Genomic DNA, 12879 nt, shown 5'->3' with positions numbered 1-12879 from the left:
AAAACACTTTGATAGACTCTTTTCACAGTAATTGAGTGAAGTATGTGCATTTTTTTATGTTTGACATAACCTCAGCTGAAACCTAAAGACAGGATGGGACATATAGCAGCTCCTCCCCTTTAAAATAACAGCCAATAGCTTTTTGTTTTTTGATCACGGCTCTGCCAGTAAGAGTGGTTGAGTTAAAGTGCATCAAATGAAAAGCAAATAAGAAGCATCTTAAAAGGGGTGGGGCATGTCAGATAGTACAGAGCATTTGATTGGTCGGAAGATTTGATGAAAAACTGAAGTATGAGGTGTTGCCAAAAAAATCATTGATCCTTTTAGGCCAATGACAAGCTTTGAATGTTTATATCTTCTTAATGCAAATGTTGTCACTGCTTTGTTGTGCACTAGCTTATAGATACCTGTAAGCATTCTAATATAACATCTATAAAACTTCATTTGAATTTCACTGAATCTTTAATGCAGGTACTGGACGTGACCAAATGAAAACTGCATAATTGATTGTACTGCATGCTGTAGGTCAGGCTTCATTGTAAAAAAGGAAACACTACTGGTGTATTTGGACCCACTAACATTCCTTTCACAGGTCATTTAAATGAAATACTGAAATGTTATGCAAAAAAATGTGTTTCATAGACATGCCTGGGGTCTAAAGTCAAATATTTTTGTGTAACTGCTGCCTGCTTCACTTCAGCAGTGTCAGATGATTCACATTGAGGATGATTCAAATCATTATCTTCTACTTCCAGCATTCTTCAACCAAAGAAATGCTTGAAACGAGTGAGTGCAGATTGTTTGTAACAGACATGGGCAGTAATTGAAACAGGTTAAAATTGGCCAAGAGTTTGCACATAATCGGCGTGAAAAAGAAAAAATAACACTGTCAGCACAAACAAGAACAAGGCTTAAGGCTTTTACTGAGACAGGTTTGAACACTGATTTTCAGTGTCTTGTTAAAATATGTCAGGTTGTAAAAACAGCGTCTATGAGCCGTTACAGTTAACAGCACTTAACAAACAACTGAGTGCAAAGAATCATATGAAATAATTCATCATTTTATGTTGAAACATGTTATTTCAGGTTTTCTGTTCCCCTCCAATCATTTTTTGTGTGTTTTAAGATGCATAAAATAAATCTTAACATGGATATCTTGAGTGAAACTCGGCTAAATTGGCCCAACAAGCATTTTTTGTGTGCTTAAAGTTGCCTTATAGACATTCATTTTCTTGTCGGCTTAGTCTCTTTATTAATCCGGGGTCGCCACAGCGGAATGAACCGCCAACTTATCCAGCAAGTTTTTACGCAGCGGATACCCTTCCAGCCGCAACCCATCTCTGGGAAACATCCACACACACACTAATACACTACGGACAATTTAACCTACCCAATTCACCTGCACCGCATGTCTTTGTACTGTGGGGTAGACCGGAGCACCTGGAGGAAACCCACACAAAGGCAGGGAGAACATGCAAACTCCACACAGAAACGCCAACTGAGCCGAGGTTCGAACCAGCAACCTCCTTGCTGTGAGGCAACAGCACTGCCCACTGCGCCACTGCCTCGCCGCCTTATAGACATCTAAGTATAAATGTTTTGGATACAACAAGGCTAGATTTACCCAACAAGCATTTTTTGTTTGTTTACAAGATACCTAATAGACATCTAAACATGTATCTAAGCACGAAAAAGCTTGTTGGTTTAATTTTATCTTGTTTTAGTCAAGAGATCCATGTCTAGATGTCTATTAGGGGTCTTTTAAACAAAAAAAGCTCGTTGGGTCAATTTAACCTTGTTTTAAAGACACCTAATAGACATCTAAACATGGATATCTTGGGTAAAACAAGGCTAAATTTGCACAGCAAAGATTTTTTTGTGTTTCAAAAGACCCCTAACAGACATCTAAACAAGGATGTCTTGAGTAAAACAAGGCTAAATTTAACAAACAAGTATTTGTGTGTTTAAAGATGCCTAATAGACATCTAAATGTTGATGTTTTGGCTAAAACAAGACTAGATTTACCCAACAAGTATTTTTTTTTTTTGTTTGTTTAAAAAATACCTAATAGACATCTAAACATGTATCTAAACACGAAAAAGCTTGTTGGGTCAATTTAACCTTGTTTTAAAGACACCTAATAGACATCTAAACATGGATATCTTGAGTAAAACAAGGCTAAATTTAACAAACAAGTATTTTTTGTGTGTTTAAAGACACCTAATAGACATCAAAACAAGGATGTCTTAAGTAAAACTTCGTCTTGCTGGACTTGTCAGCTGCTTTTGACACTGTCAACCACCAGATCCTGCTATTTACGCTCGAGTCACTGGGCGTTGCGGGCACTGTTATACAATGGTTCAGATCTTACCTCTCCAACAGGTCATTCAGGGTGTCTTGGAGGGGAGAGGCGTCCAACCTACACCATCTAAACACTGGGGTACCTCAAGGCTCTGTTCTTGGGCCGCTTCTCTTCTCCATCTACACGTCATCTCTAGGACCAGTCATCCAGAAACATGGATTCTCCTACCACTGCTATGCTGATGATACCCAGCTATACCTCTCTTTTCATCCTGATAATCCCTCTGTTCCAGCTCGCATCTCAGCCTGACTGTTGGATATTTCACACTGGATGAAAGATCATCATCTTCAGCTGAACCTCGCAAAAACGGAAATGCTTGTAGTTTCTGCCAACCCGACTCTACACCATAACTTTTCAATCCAGATGGATGGGGCAACCATTACTGCATCCAAAATGGTGAAAAGCCTTGGAGTAACGATTGATGACCAACTAAACTTCTCTGACCACATTTCTAGAACTGCTCGATCGTGCAGATTCGCACTCTATAACATCAGAAAGATCCGACCCCTCTTATCTGAACATGCAGCTCAACTCCTTGTTCAAGCTCTTGTTCTCTCCAGACTGGATTACTGCAACTCTCTACTAGCCGGGCTTCCAGCTAACTCTATCAAGCCTCTTCAACTGCTCCAGAATGCAGCAGCACGAGTGGTCTTTAATGAACCTAAACGAGCACATGTCACTCCGCTGCTATTCCGTTTGCACTGGCTGCCAGTTGCTGCTCGCATCAAATTCAAAGCTCTGATGTTTGCCTACAAAGCGATTTCTGGCTTTGCTCCTTCTTATCTGCTCTCACTTCTGCAGATCTGTGTGCCCTCCAGAAACTTGCGTTCTGTGAATGAACGTCGCCTCGTGGTTCCATCTCAAAGAGGGAAGAAATCACTTTTGCGAACGCTCACGCTCAATCTGCCCAGTTGGTGGAATGAACTCCCTAACTGCATCAGAACAGCAGAGTCACTCGCTATTTTCAAGAAACGACTAAAAACTCAATAGTCTCCACTTCACTTCCTAATCTGCAATTGCCTCTCTGGATATCACACTAACTTAACCCCCCCCCCCCCCCCCCCCAAAAAAAAAAGTACTATTACTTTCCTTCTTAGACTTTACAGACCTGAAACTTGCCTACAGCACTTATTCATCGTTGCTCTTATAGTTGTGTAAGTTGCTTCCTTGTCCTCATTTGTAAGTCGCTTTGGATAAAAGCTTCTGCTAAATGACTAAATGTAAATGTAAAACAAGGCTAGATTTACCCAACAAGTATTTTTTTTTTGTTTAAAAGACGCCTAATAGACATCTAAACATGAATGTCTTGCTAAAACAAGGTTAAATTTACCCAACAAGCATTTTTGTGTTTTTAAAGATGCCTAATAGAAATCTAATTATAGATGTCTTGACTAAAACAAGGATAAATTGGCCCAGCAAAGGACACCAGATAGACAGCTAAACATAGATGTCTTGACTAAAACAAGGCTAAATTTGGGCTGTCAGAGAAAATCTAAAAGGCTTACAACAGTAGTCCAAAAATAGACTAGTCATCAAATAAACAGTAAGGAATGGCTGCAAGTGAAGTCTGTCTGATCTGTCTATTTGGTGACTAGTCTATATTTAGACTGCTGTTAGAGGTCTTTTAGATTTTCACTGACAGCCCAAATTTAGCCATTTGTTTCATGTTTAGATGTCTATTATGGCTCTTTTAAACAGAAAAAAACACTGTCTGGATAACCTCTTCTGATTTATTTTATCTTTGCAATAAAGACGGGAATCAGGGAATAATGATGGTTTTTTCTGTTGACAATCGGAAAAAAACATAGCTTAAAGGGGCTATTAATTTTGGCCTTAAAATGGTTCATAAAAAATTAAAAACTGCTTTTATTCTAGCCTAAATAAAACAAATAAGACTTTCTCCAGAAGAAAAAATATTATCAGACATACTGTGAAAATTTCCTTGCTCTGTTAAACATAATTTATGAAATATTAAAAAAATAAGAAAAAAAAACCTCAAAGGGGGCTAATAATTCTGACTTCACCTGCAAGTAGCATTTTAATTTGCTCAAATAACCAAATAAACTTTCAGTATTGATATTGTTTGATATATTGTTCAATATATAATCAATATTATTATCATGATATTACCATGATGATAGGTAAAGGAAAAAAGTGTAACACCACATCTTAACAACATTCAACATGGCATAGGAACATGCGATTAAAAACGTTTCATTTTTTTCATGTTTAAAGGAGTTTTGTCCTAAGTACCTGCGACAGCGATGTGCAAAATTTCTGTATTAAAAATGCTTTCTATTTCTGCGATGTCACAGCAGAACAACAGCATAAACTACGTTGACAATGATCACCTCAGGTACTGATTATGTGCTTTATTCAGTGTTAAATGCTCCCAATGTGAGTTGAAATACCATTTTACTTGACATTTATTGACATACTACTGAAAGCAGCAGCTGTTCACCTCAGGTCTTAAAAATAAAATAACTAGCAGACGGTTTGAAAACGAAAGTCAGAACTGTGATGCTGTGTTCACACCAGATGCGGAACGTGCGTCAAGCGCGAATGATTTACATGTTAAGTCAATGCAAATGCGCGAATAGACATCCTGTGGCGCTATAAGCGCGAATGGCGCGGCGCGAATGACGCAAATTATGCGAATGGCGCTGGGTGAATTAATTGTTTTGCACGTTTGACGCGCTTAACGAGCGTTTCGCGCGAATCTCTCGAGTTCTAAAATCTGAACTTCAGCATACATTCGCGCCGCGTTAACCAATCAGAAGCTTGCTCTTGTGGGGGCGTGATTGTGACGTAGAACCTGTTGTCGGTGTTCCGAGGGAAATCCTCCAGCCTTCCCCGACAACAGTTCATCAAACTCGGCTTGGCTCAGTCAGAAGCACCGCTGAAAACCTCCATCATCCAGGTTAAGTTTCTAGAGGAGTTTATGAGCTCACAGAGCTGGATGCACCTCTGAAAGAATGTAGTGGACTCAGACACGACCCTAAACGTATTGACGCTGTTTTTCAGTCTTCATAAAGCACATAAACACTGTTATTTTCTTCATAAAATCCATGTTAGCCATTTAGCAATGAAGCTAGAGTCTTCGGGCAGACAGAAGCCCTACCCATCATGCGAATCCACGTCTGTTCTGAAGTGAATTTGACACGCGAATGAAGCGGGGTTTGACGCGCGAATGAAGCGAGTAAACTCGAATGTTCACGTGGCTATTTACGCACGAATATCACGATTTATCCGCGCGTTCCGCGTCTGGTGTGAACACAGCATTACATATTGCAAACCAACATTAGTCACACAGTGGACGATATTAATAATAATAAGAGGTTTAATATGTATTAATTAGATTAAAAGCCTTTACCATTTGGTTGGGAGTGCAATTGCTGGTATTTAAATGTTTCTGTTACGTCACTTTTGGTTCAGACAACCAAATTGCTTATGGCTGGAATGTTGTCACATGAGTTTAGGACACAGTATCAGAATGATAACGGCAGCCAGAAGGGAGAACCATGTCCCGTACATAGACATTGCATTATAAACGCCTCTATTAAGCTAATTTTTGTTGTAATTTGATGCAAAGATGATATAAGTTTTATAAATGTTTTGTTTTAAAAAACTTTTGAGGATTTACATCATCGTCTTGTGAAAAAGGTCTAAAAATGATAATGGCGAACAATGTTGTACAATTAAATTCTTCTTCTTCTTCTCCAGATTTTGGCCACGCTGACTTGGAAGAGAATGGACTACAGAGAAGCGATTTGCCCTTGAGAATTCCTGATCCCCGTGAGATCAAGTCACGTATGTTATCTACTTCCTCCAACTCTACCTGTGACAGTCAGCCCTCCAATGAGGATGGATCAAACACTCCTGTTGTCCAATCAGATGACGAAGACGTGCATGAAGAGGACATGTTGCGAACAGTGTCCACAGCCAACCACACTGCAACAGAGGAGTCTGTCCTCCCATTATAAACCTGCCTTTTCATTTTTCTGGAGGTGTAACATGACTGTTTAAGGGGTGGGTTGAGTGGGCTAGCCATAAATCAGTCTATTACACACTTCATGAACACTTGTGGAATTCAAGGTTCTGATTACGCCACACTGGGAGTGTCACGCTCTGAAAGACCTGCATTAATTTTGCACTGTCGCTTATGTTTAAACATTTTACTACCACAGGTACCTCCAGGTATTGTAACACCACCTACACACTGCCAACATTTTTCAGTTCTCTTTACAAAGGATGTTTCTTTTCTGTAGAAAAACAAAATACATTACTGTTTTGAATTAAAGGGGGAGTTTATCTAAGACAAATGAAGATTTACTCACTGTTTACTCACATGTTTTCAACCCTTTATGAGTTGTTAAACTCAAAATAAGTTCAAGAGTTCACACTTAGCTGATGATTGATAATAAAGCTAGTTTGGCGTGCTGTCACGGGAGATAGCCCTGAGCTTATAAGATCCTCGAGTCCTGGGTTCCCTCCCGTTGCAAGGCGAGAGGGGAGTTTGAGCTCAGGTAGATCTCGATGACTCCCCCTCCTGCTTATTGTAGCTAAGTATCAGATATGGATGCTGAAAGGTGTACTCAGAGTTTGGCTCAAATATTTTGGATTAATTGTTTAGAGTGCTTGTTTTTGAACTGTGGGAGGAAACCGGAGGACCCGGGGAAAACCCACAGGGAAAACGAGCAAAACTCTGCACAGAAATGTTGCATGGTTTGGAAGGGAATTAAATCAGGGGCATTCTTGCTGTGAGGCAACAGCGCTAATCGCTGGCCACCGTGACGCCCGTTTGAAAGGAGGGAAAGTAGGGTTGGGTCGGGGGGTTTCTTAAAGACGAAGATATTGAGATGAGAAAAGTCTGGTTATTTATAGTGAGTTAAGGATCGTCTTATAGGATAATCAGTCATTAGCTAAAGTTGGAACAGCTGTGAACAATCATAAGCACGTGATCCTCTCGAAATTTGTTTAGAAATGAACTTCACGTATTTTGAAGAAAGCTGAAAGCCATATATCATGGTAGCAAATCCAAATAACATGGAAGTCAATGGTTACATGTTTCCAGCTTTCTTCAAAATATCTTCCTTAGTGTTTGACAGAAGAAAGACACTCATAAAGGGGAACTTTTTAGCTGAATTATCCCTTTAAATCAGTTGAGGTAAGCGTGTGAGTTTCACTTCTAATTGAAAAATGAAACTAAACATGTTTTTTTTTTTTAGATAAAGAAGAAGCTGTTTGTGTACACCATCAAAAATGACAATAACTCACCTTTATGTCTTCTAAATGCTTTTATTTCTGTCTTCCATTGGAAATTCACACAACCCAAAACATTTAATATCATTTAAAGATCATAAATGCAAGTAATCTACATTAAGGCTGTGCGATTTGGGGAAAATATCTAATTGTGATATTTTAAAATTAATTTCTTTATGTTTTTGACTGATATTGTGATTTCGATTTGCGTATGTTGGAAGCAATATTGTTAGACCTCCCGCTCCTGTCCAAAAACACACCTGTTACCGACCGCTACCGCGCTTTATTCGGAAATTTATTCCCGTGCCGAAAGAAATCTGCTTGGGCCCTGCAGACCCAACACAATCTCACAGCAATTCGTAACTTTTTGTTTTAGTGGCTAATTAGTATGAATTCGATGACGGTTGGGTTGAGGGGTGGGGTTAGGTGCAACACCTCCTTTTTAAAATCGTACAATTTCGTACGACTGAACTCGTTTAAATTCGTTCGAATTAGTCACTAAACTGGCAAAACGTAAAATACTTACGTTTTCTCGTGAGATCAGGCTGGCAGACCTCTAACCCCTTCCCCTTGGCCCTTACAACCGAGGGTTAAGAGGAAGGGCTTCAAAATTTACCCCTAAGAATTGGGACAGCACTACAGCACCTGCACACGTCATCATATGTCATGTGTTTTTTAAAAAGCAAGACGGCAAAACACGTATGCGGTTATAATTATATTAAAACATGTGTTTGTTTGTTGTAAAAATTCATAATAATGACAAAAATACTAATTTGTGGATCTCCTTACCTCTTTGTGCAGCTGTGGCTGGTGTATTCTGGGAAACTTTTTTACCCCTTTGTTTTGAGTGTGGTCCTGAAAAATCTTCCCCTTCCCCTTAGCCCTACGCCTTCAAGCTAAAGAGAATTGGGACACCCCTACCCCTTGGCGTGAACAAGCAAAACGAGGGGTAGGGGTAAGGGAAAGGGCTAAGGGGTAGAATTGGGATTGGGCCTAAGACTTCCACATACAGACGTCATGCACACATTTGGTCTGGGTGGAGAAAATCAAATATTACATATACCATTTCACAGCCTCTTGCGATTAGCTAATTGTAACGTTTTAAATCGTGATTGCGATTAGATTTCGATTCATCGCACAGCCCTAATCTGAATGATTAATTAAGTGGTCGAGTCAAGGTTTTGTGCTGTGATGTGTGTTATATCATTAAATAATTTTATTTAGGGGTTTATTTACCTTGATTTCAAAACGACATTGAATTGGTATCAAGCATGACGCCAAACAATTATCTCAAAATGTAAATCGATTTTGATGTCAAAACCTTGACGTCCATTTTACATCCACACATTTATGCCATTTTGACCATCAGAATAACAACTTAAAAGTTTATAATACAGGTAAAACTTTATTTGCCTGAAAGCTTCAAGTACAAATTTAAACTGAATTTTGTATCCCTAAAATACATGTAAACTACCAACCCAGGCTTATTCTGAAAAAGTAGCCCTATATACATTTCTGGAGACCACCAAATATGTCCCAGGAGGTATGTTTTTTGACGCTTTTGTTTTCACGAATCCCCCAGATTTATGTGAGAAGAGCAGGCTTGAATGGCAATCACAAGAGAAATTTGAGATCTCAAAAAGCGTACACAGCGGCCTCTGGTGGATTTGTGAAAACAAAAACTTCAGCAAAAAATGTACCTCCTGGGATGTTTGGTGCTCTCTAGAAATGTATACAGGGCTACGCTTTCAAAATGAGCCTGTCTCTTTAAAGCAGCCTAGAGGTTTTGTTGTAATGTTTCTTAAAATTATGTTTAATATTTAATAAAGTATTAAAGTTGTTAAATCACGTGGTTGCAGTAACAAATAAAATGTTCAAATGTCTTATTTGTCTTGCATTAGTTATTGATTAGCTTCACATCAATAATATATTTTTGGGAGCTATTTCTGTTTGCAGATGCGGTTTTACAAAGTTGAACTTAAAGGGCACATATTTTACCTCTTTTACAAGATGTGAGATACGACTTTGGTGTCTCCAGAATGTGTCTGTAAAGGTTCAGCTCAGTATACCTATCAGATTATTTATTATATAATGTAGAATCTCCCTCTGTTTTTGTCTGAGGATAACGTAGCTGTTTTTGTAGCCTGTGGCTCTAAATGCAAATGAGTTGCTTCTCTCCATCCACCGCTCCCACATCCATGTCTGCTTCTAATGCGCTACGTCAGATAAACAGCAGTCAGTGGTAGAGAAACACAGATAAAGCTAAAATACAGCTCATAGTTAAAAATACCAAGCCGCCTAGTTACTACTCAGAACACCTTAGCAATTGCTTAGCAACAGCTTAGCGACCACCTAGCAACGCCTTTGTAACCACCTAGCAACCACTCAGAACACCCTAACAAAGCCTTAGCTATGACCTAGAACACTTTAGCAACCTCATAGCAATGCCAGAGCAACCAATCAGAACACCCTAGCAACTACCTTAGCAACGGCCTAAAACATCTTAGCAATCACCTAGCAACAACCTAGCAACGCCTTAGCAACCACCCAGCAACCAATCAGAACATCCTATCAATCACCTAGCAACAACCTAGCAAAACCTTAGGGACTGCCTAGCAACACCTTAGCAACCACCTAGCAATACCTTAGCTGTGACCTAGAACATCTTAGCAACCGCCTAGCAATGCTATAGCAACCAATCAGAACACCCTAGCAACTACCTAGCAACACCTTAGCAACGACCTAAAATATCTTAGCAATCACAGCGGCATCTTTGCAACCACCTAGCAACCAATCAGAACACCCTACCAACCACCTAGCAACACCTTAGCAACAACTTAGCAAAACCTTAGCTATGATCTAGAACACCTTAGCAACTGCCTAGCAACGCCATAGCAACCAATCAGAACACCCTAGCAACCACCTAGCAACACCTTAGCAATAACCTAAAACATCTTAGCAACAATGCCTAGCAACAACCTAGCAATACCTTAGCAACCAATCAGAACACCTTACCAACCACCTGGCAACAACCTAGCAAAACCTTAGGGACCGCCTAGCAACCCCTTAGCAACCACCTAGCAACATCTTAGCAACCACCTAGAAATGCCATAGCAACCACCTAGCAATGCCTTTGCAACTACTCAGAACACTCTAGCAACCACATAAAACACCCTAGCAATGCCTTAGCAACTACTCGGAACACCCTAGCAACCGCAGAGCAACACCCTCAGTTCAAACTGCAGCAGATCGTCTTGTCCATGTTCGCATGCCTAAATGCATTGAGTTGCTGCCATGTGATTGGCTGATTAGAAATTTGAGTCAACGAGCAGTTGGACAGGTGTACCTAATAAAGCGGCCGGCGAGTGCACTTCTCTTCAGCAGTGCTCAGACATCATCTTGTCTGTGGAATTTGGTTCACAGGAACAGAAGAATGCCACACATTTTCGTTAAAACATAGTCAGAACTGCTCATTTGAACCTGCACAAACAGCAGGTGTGCTTGTAAAAAGTGACAGTGTGTTCATCAACAGTCAACTGTGATTGGCTTTGTGGTCGTAAGCAAGCGCTTCATGTGGTTAAAGGAATGTGGTGGGGCATCTGGGAAACGTTAATGAAAGACGCAACAGAGATGTCAAAATGGCATTTTGACATGATATAGTTGACTTAATTAGGGTTGGGCTAGCATTTGTGATTACATCAAAGCTTTTCTTGTCAATCATAGATAGTTTAAGGAGTGCCACACGTCCCAAGGATCCAATAATTTGGTGTACATATGATCTAACAGTTGTGGAGTTGGGGGAATAATAAACCTAAAATTGGCAATTATTGAATTGTAAAACCAAATATCATATTGTTAAAACATTGTAGTATAATAGTATTAATACTCGCTCTTTAAAAATAAACAATCATTCATTTAGAAAAAGATTATTTAGTTTAAAAAAACTTCCCAACAAACACACAACGTTGCCTCAACGTAACGACCTTCCTATAACGTTGTACCAATTTTGTAGACAGATTGAGGATCTGTGTGTTGCTGAAGGTTGTCACAATGTTGTCATTTAAACGGCCGTTACTTTAGGTTGTGCCAAAGAGCATAGAATCACCAAGAGGCCACTCTCTAGTGTGATTTGGGAAACAGCCACTAGATGGCGCGGCGGCCATTTTGGAATGAAAACTCCAACAGAACAACAGCCTGATATAAGTCTGTAAGATAAACTATTGAAAGTGCTGATGATTGTGATAGTAAGTGTTGTATTGTCGTCTTTCAGGTTGTATCTCAGCTTTAATGCGCTTTTTAAATGAAGAAATAAAAAACAAAGCAGCTGCTTGCCATTACGACAGCATTAAGATTCAGTGGACAGCCGATAGCTTTCAGTTCAAAATGGCCGAATCCTTGGCTGTTGCTGTTTGCAATGGAACGTTCTATTGAGTGTCGCCTTTTGGTCATTCTAAGCTCTTTGGTTGTGCTTAGGCAGCATGGACGACCACTGTACATAATTTACTCGTCATCAGTGAATCATTTTAATTTTAACAGACCGTTCAGCGTCTCATTCAACAACGACAGAGGAGATGTGAGTATTGTTTGTGTTCTATACAATAAAACAGACATGAGCTGAACTAGAACTGCCTTTATTGCATGGTAGTCTCCCGCCACCACAGCCTAGCATCCCGCAGGACAGCGTCCCCACCGGATACAGGTCAATGTATGCTATTACACTGTGTAACAAGTATCGCTTTTTTTCCTCTTGCTAAATACGTTATCAGTGATTATTTGTGTAGTACTTCCTGCTGAAAAATCCATCCTAAACCAGCCTAAGCTGGTTGGCTGGTTTTAGCTAGTTGACCAGCCTGGTCTTAGCTGGTCAGGCTGAAAAATGACCAGCTAAAACCAGCTTGACCAGCCTGGTTCAAGCTGGACACAGCTGGTTTAGGCTGGGCTCTCAGCCGGTTTAGACCAGGCTGGAAATAGCTGGAAACCAGCCTGGAAATGGCCAAAACCCATCTAAAACCAGGCTGGTCAACCAGCTAAAACCAGCCAACTAGCCTATCCTGGTTAAAGCTGTTGTTTTTAAGCAGGGCTGTTGTGTCCAGCTCTGATCTGTCTTCTTGTTCACTGGCTATTTTGACTTGTGGCTGCTGTGGATCCATCTCTGAACTGGATTCTCTGTTGGATTTCTTTCTCTGACTGCTTTCTCCTTACCAACAACTACATCTGGTCCTTGGTTGTACTCCGCGGTCGGCTGTATTCTCCTG

General features: G+C 40.0%; 1 protein-coding gene across 4 annotated transcripts in view; it reads left to right on the top strand.

Annotated features, from left to right (window-relative positions):
* si:ch211-253b8.5 overlaps window positions 1-9507 on the top strand; it is a 43854-nt gene extending 34347 nt beyond the window's left edge. For all 4 annotated transcript variants that reach the window (XM_073916292.1, XM_001336012.8, XM_073916291.1 and 1 more), the window contains one exon: window positions 6086-9507. In XM_073916292.1, coding sequence (XP_073772393.1) covers window positions 6086-6345 — 260 coding nt within the window. In that variant the 3' untranslated portion in view covers window positions 6346-9507. The remainder of the gene's footprint in view (window positions 1-6085) is intronic.
* Window positions 9508-12879: the final 3372 nt, after the last annotated feature.

This window comes from Danio rerio, chromosome 11 (assembly GCF_049306965.1).
Source record: "Danio rerio strain Tuebingen ecotype United States chromosome 11, GRCz12tu, whole genome shotgun sequence".
Classification (NCBI taxonomy): Eukaryota; Metazoa; Chordata; class Actinopteri; order Cypriniformes; family Danionidae; genus Danio; species Danio rerio.
Note: the sequence above shows the minus strand (reverse complement) of the source record. Positions and strands in the feature narration are given on the sequence as shown.